This window comes from Aquila chrysaetos, chromosome 14, assembly GCF_900496995.4.
Source record: "Aquila chrysaetos chrysaetos chromosome 14, bAquChr1.4, whole genome shotgun sequence".
Lineage (NCBI taxonomy): Eukaryota > Metazoa > Chordata > Aves > Accipitriformes > Accipitridae > Aquila > Aquila chrysaetos.
Genome location: NC_044017.1, coordinates 16,470,040 through 16,491,535, shown reverse-complemented (window position 1 = coordinate 16,491,535; position 21,496 = coordinate 16,470,040). Strand labels below are relative to the sequence as shown.

The window sequence follows — 21,496 nt, the reverse complement described above, 5'->3', positions numbered from 1 at the left end:
GAATTATCAGTGAGACAAATGGAAATGTGATTTGAGAAAAGATTCTTTTGACATCTTGCTCTTCTTTTTCTGTATCAATTTCTGTGTATTCTTGTCCTCATAAATGTAAGTATCTCTGCACAGATAACCACTCCTTCAAAATTTTCTGCTTTTTAAACTATAAATCAAAGTCCTACCTCCAATAGTTGTGCTTAAGCACAACACGGGTAAACCCCTAGTTCTTTGCAAATCCTTGCTGCCACTTCATACCATGATCAGTACAAATATCAGAATCATATGCTTGTCATACAGGTCCTTAATTTGAATGTCCTCTTCAGCCTTGACCTCTGTTAAGACATGCCCATGCTTGTGTTTGCAGATTGTTTCATCTGCATCTTCAAAATTCAGCCCTCATTAACATCTGGTATCCACAACATGCTGAGGCTATGAATACCAGCACTTAAATGCACACTGTGAAAAAAGTGCACTTGTTTGCTTGGATCTTAGCACTGTGTTATTTTGTTTGATGATCCTTACTTCTGTTGTAAGAAATGATGAAAAATTGTTACGTAAAATTTACCTTCTCCATATAAGTCTGGAACAGAACAGGCTACAGAGCTGTGTGAAATCACCCATCTGTCAATTCTTCTGCAAGCCAGTGAATACTGCTGTATTTGTACACCAATCACAAGGAAGCCATTCTATAACTTCAATTTACCTATCGCTCTTCTCTGTATTTTTTTTATTTCCATAGCAGTCTTTTTGATCTGGGGGTCCAAATTTCCATGCAGGTATTTAAGATGGGCGCACACCTTGTATAGATAGAGTATAACAGCGGCTTCTGGTTCACTTGCTATTCCTTCCCTCGTACTTCATAATACTGAATTTGCTCTTTTGAGTACTGCTGAGAATTGAGCTTTGATTTTCATAACATTATCTATATAATTCCAAGACCTGTTTCCTGAGTAATAATAGCTGGTTCAGAGATCAATTGATTTTCTTGGCAGGCATTACTTTGCATCTAAGAAAAGTGAACGTCATCTGCCATTTTAGAAATCTGATATGTTAGCAGACGACTTCTGAAAGCCTTGCCAGTCGGCATTTGCTTTGACTACCATGAGTTAATGTCATTGGCAAGCAACATAATCTCATTCTCCTCCTTTTCCAGATAATTTGTGAACATAAGGAAAAACACAGGCCTTGTACAGATCCCTCCTTCTGAAAAATTGTTGTTTATTCCAAACCTTTGTTTCCTGCTTTTCAAGCAGTTATTTATGCACGAAAGGACCTTCTCTATTGCCACATAGGAGATCAGTTTATTTAAGAGCCCTTAAAGCAAATTTCTGTGAAGCTCTGGAAATTCAAGTAGAATATATCAGCTGTCACTCTTATCCACATGCTCACTGACTTCAAAACAATTTTTAAGGCTTGATCTCCATGCACAGAAGCCCTGCTTACTAATTTAGAAGTCATAGGACAACTCCATTTTCTACAGTGTCACCAAACAGCATTGTCCTTTTGTACTCTATCTGTGCCTTTTTGCTTTATGCTGACATATTAAGATGTCTGAATTATTTTAGGTTGTAAGCTGACTGTCTTTTGTTTTCATATACACAAATATCTAATGTAAAGGGTTCTTAACATGCAACAGATGACAGAGAATACAAAGAAAGGATTATAGGTGTGACTATACACTTTTGATAACTAATACAGAATATGTCCATAAATGGAGTGAATAATGATGGTTCTACCATGAAATTATTACAATGAGGAAGCTGCAGTCAAGTTGTTTATTTTTCCTCAGTGATCACTGGTCTTCTCAAAACTGTGGAATATAGCCATTCCAGGATTAATGTGTGCACACCCATTGCCAGCAGGCACTTCTGTAAGGGATGACCACGTGTTCTGCATATCCTCAAACTTGCAACCTCAGGCATAAAAGGGTGTGGTGTTGTATTTTCTCTTAGCACCTTTTTGTAGCCTGCAGACAAATTTGGTACTGCTGCTTCCTCTGTGAAGGATGTTCTCCACCAGGTACAATTCCCTTATTTTCTTATAAATTATTTCTGGCAAGCATAACTGTAGTACAGAAGTCTCCAAGCTTAGAACAGACCAGTTTGCAGAACAGCTGTATTGCTTAATTGCCTCTGTGAAAAAGAAGCATTCATTGTTTTTTCCTGTTCAAAACTAAAAGGCAGAGTTGAAAATGGAGCATGTTCCTGGAATACAGTCTAAAGGACTGCTCCTAGTAGACAATTCTTGAGAAGAATTACCTTGGTATTGGAGATCTCTGAGCTGTTTACAGAATTATTGTAAGTCATATTGTCTGTATGGAAAATAATTTTTGTCTGGCTAAGACACTGTATAAAACGGTAGTCTTCTATCCTGCAAAAGGTCTTTAGGAGTTATCTGTTTTGAAGCTAGATATTGGAACATCTTTCCACAATTCTGCGTTGCATCTCTTCTGGCCATGACAGTAATATTCCAAAAGCCAAGGATTTAAAGAATTTGGATCTATCTGGATGAATGTCTCTTCAATAGCTAGTTTTCAAAACGGCAAAATACTCATTGAATTCTAATTTTTAAAAAAAAATCCAAAATAAAATCTTTGAAGAGTATAGGAGTAATTTTGAGTTCTTCACTGCATGTGTAAATGCGACAGTGAAAACATATCTAAAAGCCATATTAAGTACAGCTTTTTGCTTCCTGGATACTGCCATATCCATGTTCAAAGAAAGCATTGTTTGATATGAATTTTGCCTAACCCAATATCTACAAAATCTGAACATCAGTTTCAGTATTAAGGACCTAGGAGAGATGTTGCAGATGATTACATGCAATTGCACCATTGGCTGCAAGCACAAGAAAATACCAAACAGTGCTGTTAACAGAAATCCATAGCTTGATGGCAGTAGGTGCACATGTACTTGTACTGGCATGTAGATCTACACATCATAACTCAGACAACAATTGCATTGTGCAGATGATCACAGACAGCCTTTCTGGATGGGAGGAAAAATTTTATTTATCCTTTTATTTCTCTCTTATTATTAGCAACTAACTAAATATTTCACAAAAGATGGGAGAAAACTTAAAAATCAGATAGTGATGATGAAAATTACATTGCTATTTTTCCACGTACTAAATGCTACTAAGTCCAGAATAGCTTCCAGGAGGAATAAATCCTAACTGCATTTATAGCAATTAGATCTGAAGAGATGGGACTGAAGCAAACAAGACACTTCAATTGTCTGCTTTATTAATAATCAAATCCTTTGGAATGGTAGAAATTATTAGAAAAGGAACTGAGCAATCCAGAAACCACTGTTCAGTTGTGGTATGAACCTGTTTTGCACATCTTGAACACTGCATGCAGCATTTCGCTTATGTGAAGAAACTACAATAGAACCAGAAAAAAAATAAAGAGGAAGGTGAGAAATAGTGATCACAGGGAGGGAGTAGCTTTCATATGTGGAATGTCTGAAGAGACAAAGATTCCTCAGCTTGGAATGATATAGGGAATGTGAGTAAGGAAGGAATATTTTCTGTTTGTTCCACTGTAAGAATGAGGAGATACTCTACAAAATGTTTAAGTAATGATTTAAAGAAAGAAAAAGAAAGAGAGAAAGAAGAACATTTGTTTTTCCCTTAACACATATATTAATTGTAGGAGTCACCACCACAGGATATTGTGGAGGCCAGAAATTTAAATTGGTTCAGAAAAACATTGGATGGATAAATGGAACATTGATCCAAAGGTGCCTGTTGGAGACAGCATTCTGGGTGCAAACAGAGGATATTCTTCAACCACTGCTAAACAGAAGCTGAAATGTTCTACAAGGAGAAGTTAATTTTATACTTACCTTCTTTCACTTTTTTCAAAGCTTCTGCTACATTGGGCAGCAGTGGAGTAGGGTGCCAGATGGACCCTTGAAATCTTTAAAATGAGCAAATACAGAACTACTTAGAGTGTTGTGCTGAAATTTTGAAAATACGAATAGAAACGTGAAAGAAATGCTGGTTCATTGGATTAGTTGTGAACTAGCAGAAACGCTCGTGTTTGCACCCGCAGTGATGCCAGCAAGTTCCGTGAGACCTCTAGCGATCTTCCGCGTAACTGTAACTGCCGCTCACCGTGGCAAGCTGCCCGTGACGTGAGATAGTTTTTTGCACAATTAAATTTATGGTTTGAGAAAGGCAAAAAGGCACAGAGCGCATGGTGGTGCAGATTGTGTCCCAGAGCTCTCTTGAAGGCTTTTAATTAAATACAACAGTATTCTGTGATACTTGGCTTAAGGCAGTATACAAAATGTTTTGTACATTACATTAGATTAATAGTTGTAGGATTAATTATTTTGGATCTATAGCTTCAGTTTATAGATGGGAATAGATAACTAAAATTAAGTAATTTCTATATGTAAATAAGTTGTAGCTCAAAACGTGTTTCAGCTGTTTTAGCCAAATATTTAAGATAACCCCCTCAACTTAGTATTTGTAATCTATTTCAATGTACGTCACTTTACATTTGAGCTTTTCAGAGTCCCCCTGTTCTTATTAAAGGATATTCCATATATGGGAAGAAAGTTGAAATAAAATAAGTACTTAAACTGTTTCAACTATAGTAGCTACAATGTGCTTTCTGTGAAAATTCGGAAGGGTTTTAAGCAACGACTAGAATTCATAAAGGGCTTGAAAATCATGTGGTTGTTTCTTGGTGTAAATTTCATGGCTTAATAAAATCCATTCCAGCACAAATAATCTAACTTCTTTGATAGATGTTAGTCCTGTAGGTCACTACCATGCTTTATCTGGGATCTTACACGAGGGTATTTTCAGATCACATTGATCTCTAAAAGCTGTAAAGAAAATGAGATTGTTACACCTCTCAAGGGATGGTGAGGGAGAGGGAAAGGGGGTAGTTTATGTACTGCTTGACTGAACATTGCTTTTTTTCTAGTATTCTGATCTAATTCAAAGGAGTTGTAATAAATGAACTGTTAACACTGAGGCTTGATACAATATATCAATTAGAGTTTGAACACAACCTTTTAAAACAGTTTTTTTCAGTGAGCTACTTAGACTCTTCAGATATTAATGCACTAATGATATATTAATACAGCTTCTGTTCTATACCTATTTTGATACTGGGGAATTTTTAATCTGTACATAGGGCGAAGTGATACTCTGTCTTTTAATTTCACTGAAAGTGTGTTTTTTTTTTTTAAAAAGATCTAGAGTGTGTATTATAAATAATTTCTGTGTTTCTGACAGAATTCCAGCCAGAAGTGATATTGATAAAATAAATAAGTCCCCAACTCTGAATAATAAGCAAAGCAACAGGTATGAGTTTTGAGAACTTTATCATCTAAGTATTATGAATTATAATTTATCTTGTATCATTTATCATACATTATCATCTAAGTATTATATATTATCATAGCTTTTGATTACATGTACATACCAAGAATATATAGAGAAATGATTTGTATGGCATATGGCCTAATAGTAGGCTTCATTTCACTACCTGAGATCTGGAGTGCAGACATCTATATCTAGGTTATCATAGACTTTTTTTATAGCCAGTGAGGAGAAAAAGGGTCTTTTGGTGGACAGTTCATCTGATGTCACTCAGATATTTTCTTTAGAATAAGAGGAACTTTCCTTAAAAATGCCTATTTCTGCACATAGATTAAGAGAGACACCAGCTCAGATTACACATTTACTCAGCATAGCAATTATTTAAGAAATACCGTATTTTAAATACAAAAAAGAAAGAATGAAAGTGTTTTGAAAACAGTTCAGTGCGGGTATATTCTAGAGCTCTACATTTCTCTGCATGAATTATACCAAATACAGTATGTATTTCTGAGGAAAGACTACATGAAAAAATTCTAATGAAGGTTTTCAGTGGAAAATGCCATTGAACATTGCCAATGGAAAACTTGAGTACCAAAACATACAAAATACTATTTTGATAGACAGGCTAACTGATTTTTCCAGTGGAAAGCTTTTCTTATGTCAGAAGATTAGTCTTTTGTTTAAAACAGGTGGAAACTAATTTTAAATTTATAATAAGTTAGCACAAAATTTTTGATGTTATTAAAAAAGTTGTTATGATTCAGAGATGGCCACTTCATATATGTAATATGACTACACAACACTGAAAGTTTATTTTCTAAAGAACTTACAGCTCTTACCTAATTGAAATTTTTATTTAAAAAATGAAAGTCAGAAGAGCTCAGCCACCATACTTATAAATGTAAAGGGACAAATATATCGCTTTGTGCCTTCATCAGTGTCAGCAGTGTTCTATCAGTAACAAATTACACTGAGTATAGTTGCTAGTGAAGACTGAGCACAGCAATTAAATGTCATCTTGCAAAGTGTTGAGATATTACTGTGAAGAGCAAATGAGTATCTCTGGCATTTAAAGATCAAGTTAGGTCATTTTTTAAATTATGGTTTTGCACCATTATGTTGTAAATCATGGTGACGATGACACATGAAATATCATATAAATTGGATTTTATGTTATTTTGTCTGGAGATGATTTTTTAATAGACCTGCCACGAATTCTGAAGTGGGACTTAAGTGAGACTTAAACAGTATATACCTTTTCCTGCTAGAGAGCAATAAAATGATTTGTAAAGCTCTGTTCTTCAGTTATTCTCATTACATTAAGAATTGCACAGGACAAGACAATGACTTTTTGATAAACTTTATGAGAAAAATCACTGGCTTGGAACTCATATAGTTAGGAGCATGAGGAATACTGGCTCCTTTTACAGGTATATCATAAAATAGAGCAGCATTGACATAATTGAATAAGAAACATAAAACTTAAAGTATGAAAAATAAGGATATTAATATTTTAGTGGTTGAAGACTGAAGTGTAGGTACAGAAGTCAAGATTTTAAGAAGTCAGAAATCACTTTTTATATCAGGTAAAAACACATCTGTTCTCTAAGCATCAGAATCTCTTAAGGTGTCAAACCTTGTATCCTTTGAGGTATTTCCAAAATTTCAGTTGGCATATATAAACATAGTCATACCATTTACCATACACAGTTGGTTCATTCTGATAGTAGAAATATGATTTCTTATAATTGTTTTTTTAATTTAAAATTATACATTTATTGAAGGTTAATTAATTAAGTATATTTCCTTAACAGACAGTCTTGGACTCCTAATGCAGCATCCACAAACACTGCTGCAACTTCTCCAATCAAGAAAAAAAGGTATTCATTACCATCATTGCTTGGTTGCCAGAGGACATATAGCACTATTAAACCTCAGTAATGTATTACAATTACCTAAAAAAAATTACCAACTTTCTCCCCTAGAATGCTCTAACTCCTCAGCAAGCTTCAAGAAATAAACTTTAGCATGCTCTGGCTTTTTCCATGGGAGTACTGTGTTGCAAGTTTGTCTCTGTAGAGCCAGTTTTGTGAGCCCAGTGGACATACCACAACAGATGCTATAGCGTATGCCTTTTTAGTGTCTAAGTTTAAAGCATTATAGCTCACTGTAATTGCGACCAGTTGAAATCTCTGATGCCGAATTTGACTCTGTGCTGTTGCAGTACATATGAACCACAGAGTTTTCTGCTTGATACACAGCTAGCTTTAAAAATCTGGATTTCAGATAGTATTATCTGAGCAAGACTAAAAACAGGGTGTAGAACAAAGAACTACATTTTTAATTTAAAACTTACTGCTGGTGATAGCCATATTTTTATGCATCCTTCCCAGCTGCAAATTCTGTCCGTTTGTGATTTTTCTTTTCCATATTTCATGCATAAAAATCTTGATCAGTAGAATTATGAAAGTAGAAATTAAAATGTCATCATTTTCATATTAACAACGCTGCTTGTTCACTGGAAGTTTATGGTGTTTTCAGCCCAGTAGTTCTCTTCAGGCTCTTTGAAGATGTGAAAGGCCATCACTGAATTGCACTGTTTATGGTGCAATTGCTTTTCCCTCACAAACAATTGCTGGATTGATAGTTTTGAGGGGAAAAAAATGACCCCAAAAAAAGAACTGAAAGTGCTTGTGATGTTTATGTGACCTCTAATACCAGCCTGAATGTGTTTCTTGGGTTGATACTTGACACCCTTTCCTTTGTGCATTCTCTCTGGTTGTCCTTCCCATGAATGATCCATTTATTTGTACTATTCAGGTTGCAGAAAAGACCACCTAGAGTCAGAGAACACATTTTTCACAACAGTAATTAAAATTATTATTTTCAATTCCATTCAGTTGTCTGGAAAAAAAATAGGTCTAAAAAGTATCTGCATGCAGTATTTCAAAACACTAATAATTTAAGAGAAGTTCCAGGTATTTCTACATCACTTCTGACATTCTAGCATTCATAGTATGCTGTTCAACTGCACAGCATTAAGCTAATACTAAAAAATTTATTTGTTAACACTGACAGGCAGTCTTGGATGCCTCCCCCGGTTTCAAGTAGTAGGACCACAACAGAAACTGTGGAAACTAAACAGTAAGTACTGATGATTGCTAGTTATTTCCTAATTCTTGGCTAAAGCTGATTCTGGGAGTGAGCCAACAGGGCAATTCTTTGAGGGACTGAGTTTGATGAGTGAGATGGCATGGGAAGAGAAAGCATCCCATACCTAAATACTTGTTTGGACTCTTAGCAGCTTGATGCCCAGCATTGACTGAGGTCTGGGTATATGAAGTGCCAGTGACTTGAGGTTACATAAGTCCTCCCAAAATTTTTTCTACAATACTTGTATGCTTTCTTCATGGTTTTGCTTTGGACTATTCCAGTTAGCTCTCCACAAGACAAATCTGCTATAGAGCGACTAGCCGTTAAGGGCAGGAATCTATTGGTGCCATTTGGTCTGACAGCCAGGGCTAACCCTGGGCCCTTTTGGTTAAGTGTGGACAAAACCTCAAGATCTGCTTAGTCAGCTCTCAGTATGGTGTCCAAGAAATAGTTTAGAAGAAAAGCTCAGGTTAAAGGTACTTGTAGTTGAATGTTTAATGTTTATTTCTAAACTTGTGGTTGCTTTCTGGCAGACCAGAAACAGAACAGAGGACATTTCTTATGCTCTCATCTAAAAGCAGAATACGGATGGTTTAAAATATTCATGAATGAACTTTTGTGATATTCTTTGCTTAGGTCCCCTATTGGCTGCATCATGGCCTTGTGCTTCCCTAGTTTTAATCTGGGAAACTTCCAACATGAGTCGCATGCATATCAGTGATGAAAATTAAATGAAACAGAAATGAATGGATATATTGTTGTGTTAGGTATAATTCCTTGGTAGACCATTACCTAGGGAGTTTATGACATCTCTGTCACTGGAAGACTTTAAGATGAATCCTTAAAACCAAGTTTAGGAATTATTTTTAATCTTATTCTGTGTTTACTACTGTCCATCTGTTTGGCCAAGATTCAAAAAGTCACTCACCACCCAGCAGAAAGGTAGCTCCTAGATGCTAAAGTTTATTTTGTTTTAAGTCAATGCTTACTAGATATTTTTAATATGTCAACTGTGATGAATTTATCTGGCTTCATTTCAATGTCTCACTATAATCATGGTAATTTTGAAAGCATAGGATAGGATGCATCCTCTATATGGCATCTGCCCAGCTTCCAACAAAAACCTGGGATTCCTGTGTCCTTCTCAACACTAATTATCCAGTTACTCCTCTACTCTCATAGTTCAGAGAAGACCGAAATACAGGCATATTCTTTCTGAAGCTTTCATGACTCTTCCTGGATCATCTAACAACAATGTCACCAAGGACAGTTGGTTAAACAGTGATGGGCATTAAATGATTAATTTGTTTATCTTCTAAAAGTGCTTTGAAGATGTGAAAGCTATTTCAAATTGTGAATATCACTATAACTAATAATAGTCACCAAAGGAAAGTCTTTTACTCTCCTGTGAGTTTCAAGTAATAAAGTGCTATGTATAGATGCTAATAACCACAGTTTTAAAATGTCACTATCAGTCTTAATGATAGGTGGAGTAAAGAGCTGTGTCTTTTTCAAATATGAGAATGACTGATTGTTCTGCTGTCCTCAGGAAGGGAGTTCAGGAATCACGGTTTTGTGGGGGTTTTTTGGTCAAGGTTTATTATTTACTTACCTTTTCTGATTCTGAGACCTGATTCTAGTCTTCTATAGTCAAGCATGACATGTAAACTTCCACAGTGCTTTGCCTCAGTTCCAAGCTGATTAAGCACACTTTACAGAACACTTAAAAGAAATTGCAATTGAAGCTAAGAATATAAGCAGCTCACTGTAATTGAGTTTTTTGGTTGTGAATTGTGTGCTGAAAACAAAACACTATTGATCAGAGTGATTGACTGGAGAATGTTAACTGAAGAATGATTGTCTTAGTAACGTATAAAGAATATGATTAGAATTTAGTATTATGCTACTTGAGTTAAACATGTTATGTTCCACATTAAGAAACAAAGAAAAATACCATCTTGGAAGGAAGGAAAAGTAAAATTAATTGCTGTTGATTGATTTAAAATCTTGCAAAGTGCTTCGATACTAGCATTTTGCTACTTTGTTTCTGAAATGTTTACTCTTTTCTTTCTCTAGGACCACTTCAGAAAATTCAGAGGCTCCAAAGATGTATGTCTTTTTTACTTTGCTTCTTAGTAGTTTTAGAAATGAAACACACTCCTGTGCACAAACCTTGATTATTATTTTACATTTATTTATAATACAAAGACTGTATAATCTACCTGGGAGGGTTCCTCCATAGTCAGTGTCACAGAAGCACATGAAGAAGACTTCCTTCCTTGCAGAAATGTAATTATTTTCACATAGCTTAGAACATTTCATTGGATATTTATTCAAATTGAAAAACCAACTGTAACTGCATAAAAAATTAAAAACTGCTTCACAATTTTAGTTCCACAGTTATATATGTTGTTAGTGCAAATAGTCCTTTATATTAAACTGATGGTCTGAAGAGGGAGTGGAAAAGAGCATGTGAGCAAAATGAAGAAAAAAAAAGTGGTAAATTAAAAACCTGTGCACATGCAAAGGCTTGTAGTAGAAGGCATTAACATAAGATGAATTAATGTAAAGTACTCTAAACTTATTTGAGTATCTGCAAAGGTTGCTCTAATTTTAGAATATAAATTTATTAAATTCATTAATTAAATGTACATTTCATATGGTCTAAATTAGGAAAAGATTACTTAACCAACCTGTAATTTCATGGCTTCTAATTAAGACAGCTACACAACTTGTCATGGTTTAGTTTGCCATCCTAATAGAAAGATTCTCTAAAGCACATAACTCATTTCCAACTGTATTGGCCACCTTCTCCCTTTCTTACAATTTCTTATAATTTTAGTATTCCTGTAGTAGCCAATCTGACTGTTAACACAAATAAGTAAAAATAGGAAAGTGTAATTGTTTACTTATTTAATTCTTAAAAAATCAGTACTTTGCTAAACAAGTAAAATGTTAGTCTTTACTAAATAAGTAAAATTTATTTAGTAGGTAGTAGAAAAGTATTTAAAATTTCCTTTATTACTAAAACAATTTTGACACAGTAAAGAAACTCTGCTTTATTAGTATATCCATGCTAGAAAAGCAGCTAGTCTTAGAACACTAATTTTTCAAAAAGCTCAGCAGATGCAGTAATCCAGTGAACTAAAGCATTACATAGCTCTTTATATATGTATTCTTTACATATATATAATATATGTCTTTATATATATTATGTATATTTATATCAAATATATATATATGATATTTAAAGAAAAAAACCAAAAAAGTTTCTCAAAGAAAATCCAATCTCACTGTGGTTACAGTTGTAAGAAATACTACATCTGCAATGATAGCCCATTTCAATGATACAATGTGTTTCCAAATATCTTCTTGTGCCTTAAGTATGTTTTCACCATTCCTATTGCAGGGCTGCCTTTTCATCAGATCAGGTGACTCCTCAGAAATCAAAGACTGATGTGGATGATCAAGCTACAGCAAGGTAACATAAGCAGATATAATGAAAACAGTGCTTTGATAAACATTGATAAATGTGATATTAAGTACTCTGATTTCCATATTTGATAGCTCATTTGGACACAGTGTGTGATAAATGCAGCATTTACCTAGTCCTAACAATTGGCCTAGAAGTACAAACTATGAATTCCTTCTCATTGACTTGCTAAGTTATCTCTGATGTTTAATTTTTTATTCTTTCAGTCTGTCTAGCCTGAATCTTAAAGAGCAGCATATAGATAGTTGCTGCAAATGTTTGGAAACAGATGAATTGAAGTAGTATGGATTATACAGTATATTTTCTTTGGTCTTCAATAAACTGTGGGAGAGGTAATATCTACACACTACTATGAATATAAACAAAAAAACAACTTGTGCATTGTAGTGTTAACATTTTAAATAGTAAAAACCCAACATACACCATTTAGTGTGACAAAATTAGTACATTTGAACAGATGGACTTGTTCTTCTGGTATGAGTTAGATGGCATATGTACTAATGTATCTTGGAAAGCGTACAGAATACCATGAAAACTATTGGTGGAAAAGACAGAGAAATTTTATTTTTTTTTTTTTTACTGAAGTTCCAGCAAATCATATGGTTCTCTACTGATGGAGATGTTACATTTTTCAAAACAATCAGCAATAACCATGCAAAAAATATGACTCTCTGACCTTGACCAGAATAAAATGCCTGAATATGCAATTAAAAAGTGAGTGAATTAGAAATACATTTCCAGATATGCACTGAGAATTACAGTAGCTCATTTTTCAGTGTTTACCTGGAAATATTAAATGGTGCAGACACTAAAATCAGTTTAAATTAGCTAATTTTATTTAATTTGATTAATGAAGTACAGTTTTCTGAGGTCTGAAGCCACATTCTATATTATTTTGAATCATGCCCCCCTCTCCCAAAGCCTCCAGTATGTAAAAAAAGTACAAAATAATTAAGAAAGACATCCAAAAGATGCCTGACTGTGTAATCCCTAGGAAAAAAGCAATGTTTCAGTGAAACATTTTCCTGCCAACAAATGTGGGTGATCTTAGAAAATTAAATATGCCACTGTATTAACCAGGGAAGTCACGGCCATTCTTCACTCCTAAAGACTTGTTAAGGTCTTACTTAATCCTCACCCTCAATCAGTTCACATTCATCATCCCCCGGTGGCTTTCATTACCATATCAAGCTTTGTATTCCTGTCCCTCCATTGGTGGAGAGATGGAGGAATATTTTACTGGTCTGCAAGTTTCTATGGTAACGTTGTGCTGCTACAGCTATTTGTGTCACTATATAAACTATAAGTAGCCTGTAATCTTAGTAGGCAAAATTCAGCCCCCTCTACTCCTGCTACAATTCCTTTACATTTGGCTTGTGCTTCAGATGTCATCCATCTGCTGCTGCTGTGTTAGCTTCATAAAACTACAGATTTTTGTTAAATTTACGCTAACCAAAAATGCATTAAGCAGCTGTCAGCAGAAATGCCTTTTTTCTATTAAAGATGTCATATAAATACTACACTTCTGGCAAAAAATGGTTGGGCCACACAGGGGAAGTAAACAGTAACACCAGCATTTATTAGAATAATATTTTATATTATATCTTTTAATTTCCTATATTTTCACTTAGAATGCAAAGATTTTCAGGTCATGCTTTTTAAAGTCATACTTAATTGATTATTTGTCTTTCACTCAGGATTCTGATAGGGATATTAAAGGAATAATGAATTAATTTCAGTATAAAATAAGTGGAAAATGGCAATTATTTTCTATCAAACTGGCCAGCAATACACAGAAAATCTTTTGGAAGGGATTTACCTGAAAAGGATGTCAGATACTATCTCTTTTGGCTAAAAGTGTAAGCTTCATTTTGTACTGTTCCATGCAAGGCCTAACACTGATTCTGTTAACATAAAAAGCAATTTTTGCATTGTTTTCAAGTACAACAGTTAGACGTGGCATCCATCTTAAAACACAGAGTATACAATAATATATATAGCATATCTGGAGGCATGGACATATGGACCTCCACCTTATAGATACGATTAACAGAATGGAATCGACATCTCATGATTAGTTAGGGCATTTATAGGTACACTAGACAACATAAGTAGGCTAGGATCCAGAAAAAGTAAAGATAACCACTGTCTAATAATTGTGTATTTTTCAGAGCATAATAGGTCATCCTCAAATCAGGTCTCTTGGTATCTTACAAATGCAGCAGCATATGAGCACTGCAATGGATACATACAGAAACTTTTTTCTGATTTACTCAATGGGTCTTTTATTCATTGCTTATCACGTTCTTTTTGTGTTTTGTTTCCACTTCAGTGGAGATCCAAGATTCTCACTCTGTGTTTTTCCATTACAGAATTGTTGCAACCATTAACTGCAGGTGTTTAAAAAAATGTGTTTTTTAAAGAACCATGTTCTGTAGGTAATACTGTTAAACCACTTCAAACATCCCAAGGGTGTTTAACAACTTTAGTTGATCTTTCCTTAATGATTATAGTTAGGATCAAAAATGTGTATTTCTATAAACTGCTTTTATATGGTGTTCACTTGTATTCAACTACGCTGCTTGCTTGCGTGTGATCTATACAGAAAGTAACAGTATTTGGCACAGTGGGCCACATTTACCAGTGCAGTAACAAAGGTATTACTACCAAAAGATGCAGAATAATCAAAAAGCCATATTTCCAAGAGTTCATATATTGTAGAAGTAATGAATTTATCTTTTATTTTGCATAGATATATCAGAATTTGTGTTGGACATATGTGAGGAGAAGCTTTTGAAGTGATAGTAACAGGGGTTATATAAGAACTTAGAGATATCAGCTCTTAAAGCATCCTTGGTGAGATTGTCTGCTACCAGTGAATGACTCTTAGTCTGTAGGGGCACAGGGCACATTGCAGAAATTTTACAGAAGCATGCCTTTTTGGTATGCCATCAACAGCAGAGCTAGGTTGAAGAAAATGTTGCAGCTGTGTATTTGTATGTATGTGGGTAAGAGAGGCAATTTCTAGGGAACAGAAACAAGGAACTAGAATATTTTTTCTGACATAATTAAACAGATACTATGTTCTTGGCTCTTTAACATTTTATTTTCTATAAATTACTGTACACTGAATATTAGTTCTGTACCAGGTTTTCTTATATGGTACAGGGTAATTAACTATAATCACTCCTGTCAGATAGTAGCAAATTTAGACAATGCTGTAAATATGTTTGTATTATGCTCCTTTTTAATGATATTCCTCTTTGACCCGACATGTGTTGCCAGTTTTCATTATAAAAGATCATGAAAGAACAACACATTAATTACCTGTGCTTAAACTATCTCTTGTAACAAGGACACATTTTTCTGTGTCTATCAACATTTGGCAACTTTGAAGAGTGGAAAAAATAAGATACAGGGGTTTTTGAAATTATTTAAAAAATTGGAGTAAATTGGTATCAACTTGGAATTTTTCAAACCAATGGAATTAAAACCATCATGTCAGGTCTCCTAAGTGAACATTTATTGATAAAACTTTTATTCTAAAGCTGCAAAGAGCACAAACCTGAAAGAACATGTAGGTGCATTTTGAAGCATTGGCCAATTATGTGTTCCCATTACATGAAAGAGAGAAATCTGTTCTATGGAGAGAGACAGGCAATTCCAAACAGCCACTGGAAACATCCTAGAGAATTATCTTAGGTTCGACTAAAGTTTAGATGACCAAAATTAGAAGGCATGACTCCCACACAGGTATACCTCTGTGACTTTTCCATTGTGATGTCTTTTTTGTTTGCTTTCACTTTTTAGTGATACCTTCAGGAGATCTCTAAAATGTTCTGGAGGACACTTATGTCACTCAAAATGTTGGAAGCAAGGATACTAAAACAGAAATCATGTAGGCATATCCATAATTCAGTAGTTGTAACTGCAGCCAGATCTTGTTTTGGCTACAATGACAATTTTTTCTTTATGGTAAAGTGAAGTGGCTTTACACTTTCTAAATTGTTTTTGATAGTACAAATTAATACAGTCATTTCTGATGATACATTTTTGCATTTCAGCAGAAGGCATTTCCTAGTGACAGGGACCTTCTGCCTCCCAATTCTGACAGATCAGGCATTCAGTGGAATGTTGGTTTACAGCTTTTCTGCATGTTGATATAAATGATTTCCTGTTGCAGAGCTTATGTGAAGAGATCCAAGCCCATTATTCCTAACTGAAAAGTTAATACAGTGTTTACAGGGTCATACATATCCTCCAAGCAAAACTGAATAAGTTGTTGTCCTTTTTTCAGTGATCTTTCCCAGTCCACCTCCTATAAAACATTCTGATCAACAGCTTCTTCCTCTGTATTTAACTCCAAAATCCTCTGGGTGAAGCATTACACTGGTTTTGGCACAGTATAAATTGGCTTTCACAGTTGACTGCAGACCTCTTCTGTTCCCTCATCCTCGGCTGTTACTGATGAAAGGGCTGAATGAGGGCTCCTGGCACTGATTAGTCAGCATGGTGGTGTGGAAGGAAATGCACCCTGCTTCAGAATAAATGCCACTCTTTTCTCAAAGAACTTCTTTATTCATTCTCAGTTATACTAATGATAAAATCTGATATAGGGACAGTAAAGCAGCCATGGATGGCAGATCAAAATTCAGCTGGGCCCATGATGTTAAGCTTTATCCAGTGAGATGCCTGACATACTTAATGTACTCTAGAACTCTTTTAGTTCAGATTTGGAAGGTCCGGTTGGCAATCAGTTGGTTTTGTCTTCTTCTGTGCTGACATGACTAGGTCAGAAATGCCCTTAAGGTTCTAGCCAGACTTGGTTAGTGTGGTCTTTGCATACTCCATCATGTCAGAAGAAGAAACTGTTGATCAGAATGCTTTGTGGGAGGTCAACCGGGAGACATCACTGAAGAAAGGACAACAGATGCAACTTGTTTGGTATCATATTTAGAAATATTATATATCTTTTATAATATCATCTATTAGAAAGAGGGAGTTACCTCAGTAGTTTTTATTATCCTGCTCAGGGCTTTTAATCAGAAAACAGATGGAGATCTATTAAAAATACTGTGTATGACTCCTTTAATAGATCTGCCTCTGGCCTCACTGAGTATCCAGGAATTTGACATGAAGTGCTGCACTGATTAAAGACATTATGGCAAGTCTTGTGAAACTTGTGTGGTCCTTCAGTTTTCTGGTCCATAAAACAACACCTACAATATTGGTGCTTGGGTATTATGTGGACTGTTTGTGTATCAGCAAAGAGGGATGATGAAATTCTAGGTAACAAGGCAAGAATGCCGCCAGGAATTAGGGAACATCTGGAACTAGAAATGGGCTTAGCAAGACTTTTAGAGGTTAAGTAAGCATTCACTGAATGACTAGGGAGTTGTGGTCACATACTTTCCTGTCTGATACTTGAGGTTCAAGAGCATGGCTTGGGCCTGTTTAAAATTTTGTTTCTCACTCTTTCCCACACATGTCCAGGATCAACTTCAGTTTGGCCTTAGCATAAGGACAGTGAGCAAAATGTGACCAAACTTTTTAAAATCTATTTTTGTTGACTGTTTTCTTCATTGCCTTCCCAATTTGCAAATACAAACATTAGAAAGGTTTTCATTGCTTTCACCAAATAACTAATAACATCACTAAAGCTCTGTAGGCATGGTTCATGTTTCCTGTTTCTATGCCATTTGAAACTTTACCTGAATGTTTTCAAGATTAAAAAAACCCCAAAACCAAAAACCCCAAACCAAACCAAAAAAACTATTAGCTGTGCTTGAATGTCTGGATGGGATTCATTTGTGTTTTCCTTTTTGATGGTGATCTGACTTGTCACCAGTTAAACCAGAATTACAGAACTATTATCCACTGAAATAAATGAGATTCACAAACAGATCTCACAGAGCAGAAGGACTGAAAAGTATTAGATCATTATCTCAAGTGAACTGAGTTAGAAATCAAATGCAGACTGAAAGGCAAAGCAAAATGTAGACAACTCAATTTCTCTAAGTTTTTAATACAGACCATAAGAGGAAAAAATCATACTTTGTGATTGCATCATACATTCATTTTTATAACTTTAAAGATTACTTACTGAACATGTCCATAGGTCTTTTGCACATTAAATCAAGGAAGACATTAGATACCCAACATTAATAAAATGAGATAACACAAAAGACATTTGTTCTGTAAATGAAGGAACATTTGCTGATATTGTTTCAGGGTCAGAGATATTAAGCTTTTGAAATTTAGCTAATTTCTGGAGAGCTTATCACACAAACCCTAAATAATTTCCCTTTTTGTTTGGGTCTGAGAGGCATAGGGGTCCAAGATATGGCAGAACAGGAGTGTCTGGTTAAACTAAGCCATAAATTTTGCATGCAGCGTGCCTTGACAGCTTTTTTTAAACCTATTTTACTTATCTTCTTTGCTAGCCTTTTATGGTGGACTCTCTTCATTAGTTGTCAAATTTATAATCCTATTTTACACAGGCAGCTAGAGGCAAAATAGCAGACAGCAGCAGCAAAATTCGTGGTTAACAAGTTTATAGCATGAAGCCCACAGTGGCCCAGTTGCACATAGGTTTTTCTGGCCTTGAGAGTGGGGCTTTCTTGTAGATTCATAGTGCTATTTTAAGCATTTTTGTGCAAGGGGATGTTAAAGGCTGAATAGACTTTTTTTCTGGAGGTGGTCCCTTACAAAGGAAAAAGTAAATGAATTAATAGAATTATCTTCCATACTTCAGTGATTCTAACAAACACACCTAGGTCTTATTCTAAGTCTTAACATTTTTATTTTATAATAAATTCATTGCTCTTTTCAATACTTGATCCTTTTGTACAAAATGTGATACAAAATCCTCTGTACTGCTGTTCCAACTATTTTTATACAGAATACAAAAGTATATATTTGTTTTCCTGAGTTAGGTGCTCCTAAAAAATTCCAATCATGTCCTATGGTGGTATTAAAATATTTCATCTTCTTGAATTTACGACCAAACTATATATTCTCCTCCTGGCAGGCTGTCTGACCTACCTCATTCTCATCCATTTCGAAAAATACGCACTCTAGGCAGAATGTTCACAGTGATGTAATGTCTGTCTCTGAAAATACTATGCTTGGAGGTGGCATCCTTTGGAATGACCTATGAAAAATGTCAGCATCTATTACAAGCCACCTACCATATTTGAAAGATATTTCCCCAAGTTTGTCTAAACTGCTTTGTGTAGAAGTTTTATACTGCTGTTTTCTGTCATCATCTATATTTTTTAAAATTGTTGACATATTTAAGAAATAGGAATTCAATTCAGCCATCCTTGGACATTGAAATAGTTTATTTTTTCAAATGACAGTTATATCTGCAACTGGAAAACCTTCTCCACAACAGCCTTTCACTGCATCTGATATTCTGATATTCAAGGAGCTTCTTTAATGTATGAATATATAGGTTAGTCTCTTCTCCACTTTAATACTTGCCATCTCTTTTAGAAGTATTAGAAAAGGTATAAATTGTATTGCTGATTTTTAGCATGCTAACAACTCTCAAATGAAACCTAAACTGAAATTCTGTTTAGGCTCTGTATTGCACATCCATTCTAATTTTTAATGTGAGACTGGGTTATGTGGTGATGTCAACACTGGTACCCACTGTGTGCTATTGCTAAAGTAAATGTAGCTTTGCTAACAATGAGAGATTAAAAAACTCAGCAAAAGTATGCCCTGAACCTAATCAGATAAGTTCCAACCTATCCACTATGTCCTGCAGCTTGCCCTGCTTTATATCTTATCCTTTTATAAACAACAGCTTTCAAACTTTAACTTCAGTTGCTAATAACCTGAACTATGCTTGAACCAGCAGTTGAAGTTGCATATCGTATGACCTCTCCTTTGCACTAGCCAGCCACCTCAAGGCAAAGAACTTGCAAGATGTCAGCCCTGATTACTTGCTGCAGTCATGTCAAGCAGATGTTTCATGAGAGTGAAAGTTTGAGAAATGTTACCAGTGCAATAAATTAATATCTTCTAAGGGTTATGTTTTACAGAAGTTTTGTTCCATAGGAACCATAAAGTGTAGCTGAACAGGTCAGTCAGCATGTATTTTTGTGCTGTCATCTGCAGCTGCAACTGTTTCTGTTCACTTTTTAGCACTCTTCAGTGTTGGTGTCCTATAAATCAGGCTGCAGGTTGACAAGGAGTGCACATGCAGCCTAGACTTTTACTTTTGTTACTATCCCTTTGTACAGCAAGTAAAATCTTCCTTGCAAGCCAGTCAGTGCATTGGGATACTCAAAGCACTGAAAATAATGTACGAAGAAGTAAAAAAATGCTGTTGGCTGCAAAGTCTACAGAAGGGAACTAGCTCATCTATCCCTTGAGTTGCACCAAGGATTAATGTGGGCCAGTACACACATTTCTGAATGAATGATTCTTAAATTATTGGAAGTTTGTAAATCTCCCCCCACCCCCCACCCCCGCCATGATTTCCAAACAGGTAATAGGTCAAGGTTGAACTGTTTTAGATAACTCCTCTTTTTTTGTTTGAAAACTCTGTGCAAAGTGAACAGAGCAATTTAAGGTGAAGCAAATCTGAAGTTACCTGGGAAGAGTGTTAAAATACATGTGAAAACTTAAAAAGATTGTGTTTTAAAGCCAGAATCTTTTCTGCTGATCTACAGGAGTTTCTTCCTTCCCTGTCAACAGAAAAATGTTACCTACAAGAAGAACAAGTATATAAGTGATATAACTTCCCAGTGTTCTACAATCAATTTCTATAGTGTTATTAATTCAATTGTGTAGCATTTGATAAAAAAACACTAAGATATTTTAACATTTCTTACAAAGGTTAACACAAGAAGTTCTAGTGGTGGGAGCATATTTTACCTACATTGTATTTGCTTATTTTTATAGGAAGGTGTCTTCAGTAACTTTATCAGATTCTGAAGGAAGGACGCCCAGAAATTATTAAAAAATATGAAATTGAAAATTGTAAAAAAGTTAATACAATATTTTATATCTATACCATGAGTAAAAATTTCAAACATATCTGTTCTACTGAGCTAAGTCTCATAAAAAATGTATTGGAATTTGATTCTGCAAATGCTTATATTCCTTTGAAAATCAGACATAGGAGCGTACTGGCCTGCAGGGCACGGCTTTGCTACTGTCACAGCCTTTCTGTTGCTCCACACTGTGAAAGTCAGCAGAAGTAAGCAGAAAGGCTACTGATAACCCTGCTGAGTAAACTGCATATAATCCTATGATTGCAACCAGAATGAACAGGAGTCCCAACTCTCCTGCTTTCTGTGCTTTGGGTGAATATGCAACACTGAGGCCGATACATATGTGAGGGTTGCATAGCACATAAAGATCATAATTGAGGTAGCTGCAATTGCAAAGCTTCAGTAGGCTTTATAGAAGACTTGACATGCATATTTTAAATACCTCTGAGAACATAAAGGAATGGAGGATGCAGCAGACAAGAATAATAATGTATATTTTACTCAA

At 35.1% G+C, this 21,496-nt stretch overlaps 1 protein-coding gene across 2 annotated transcripts in view; it reads left to right on the top strand.

Annotated features, from left to right (window-relative positions):
* The window catches only part of SCEL (sciellin), a 50,271-nt gene that overhangs the window by 11,752 nt on the left and 17,023 nt on the right, over positions 1 to 21,496 (top strand). For both annotated transcript variants that reach the window (XM_030036710.2, XM_030036708.2), the window contains exons 6-10: positions 5,251 to 5,319; positions 7,152 to 7,217; positions 8,416 to 8,481; positions 10,567 to 10,599; positions 11,900 to 11,971. In XM_030036710.2, the coding sequence (XP_029892570.1) occupies positions 5,251 to 5,319; positions 7,152 to 7,217; positions 8,416 to 8,481; positions 10,567 to 10,599; positions 11,900 to 11,971 (306 nt within the window). The remainder of the gene's footprint in view (positions 1 to 5,250; positions 5,320 to 7,151; positions 7,218 to 8,415; positions 8,482 to 10,566; positions 10,600 to 11,899; positions 11,972 to 21,496) is intronic.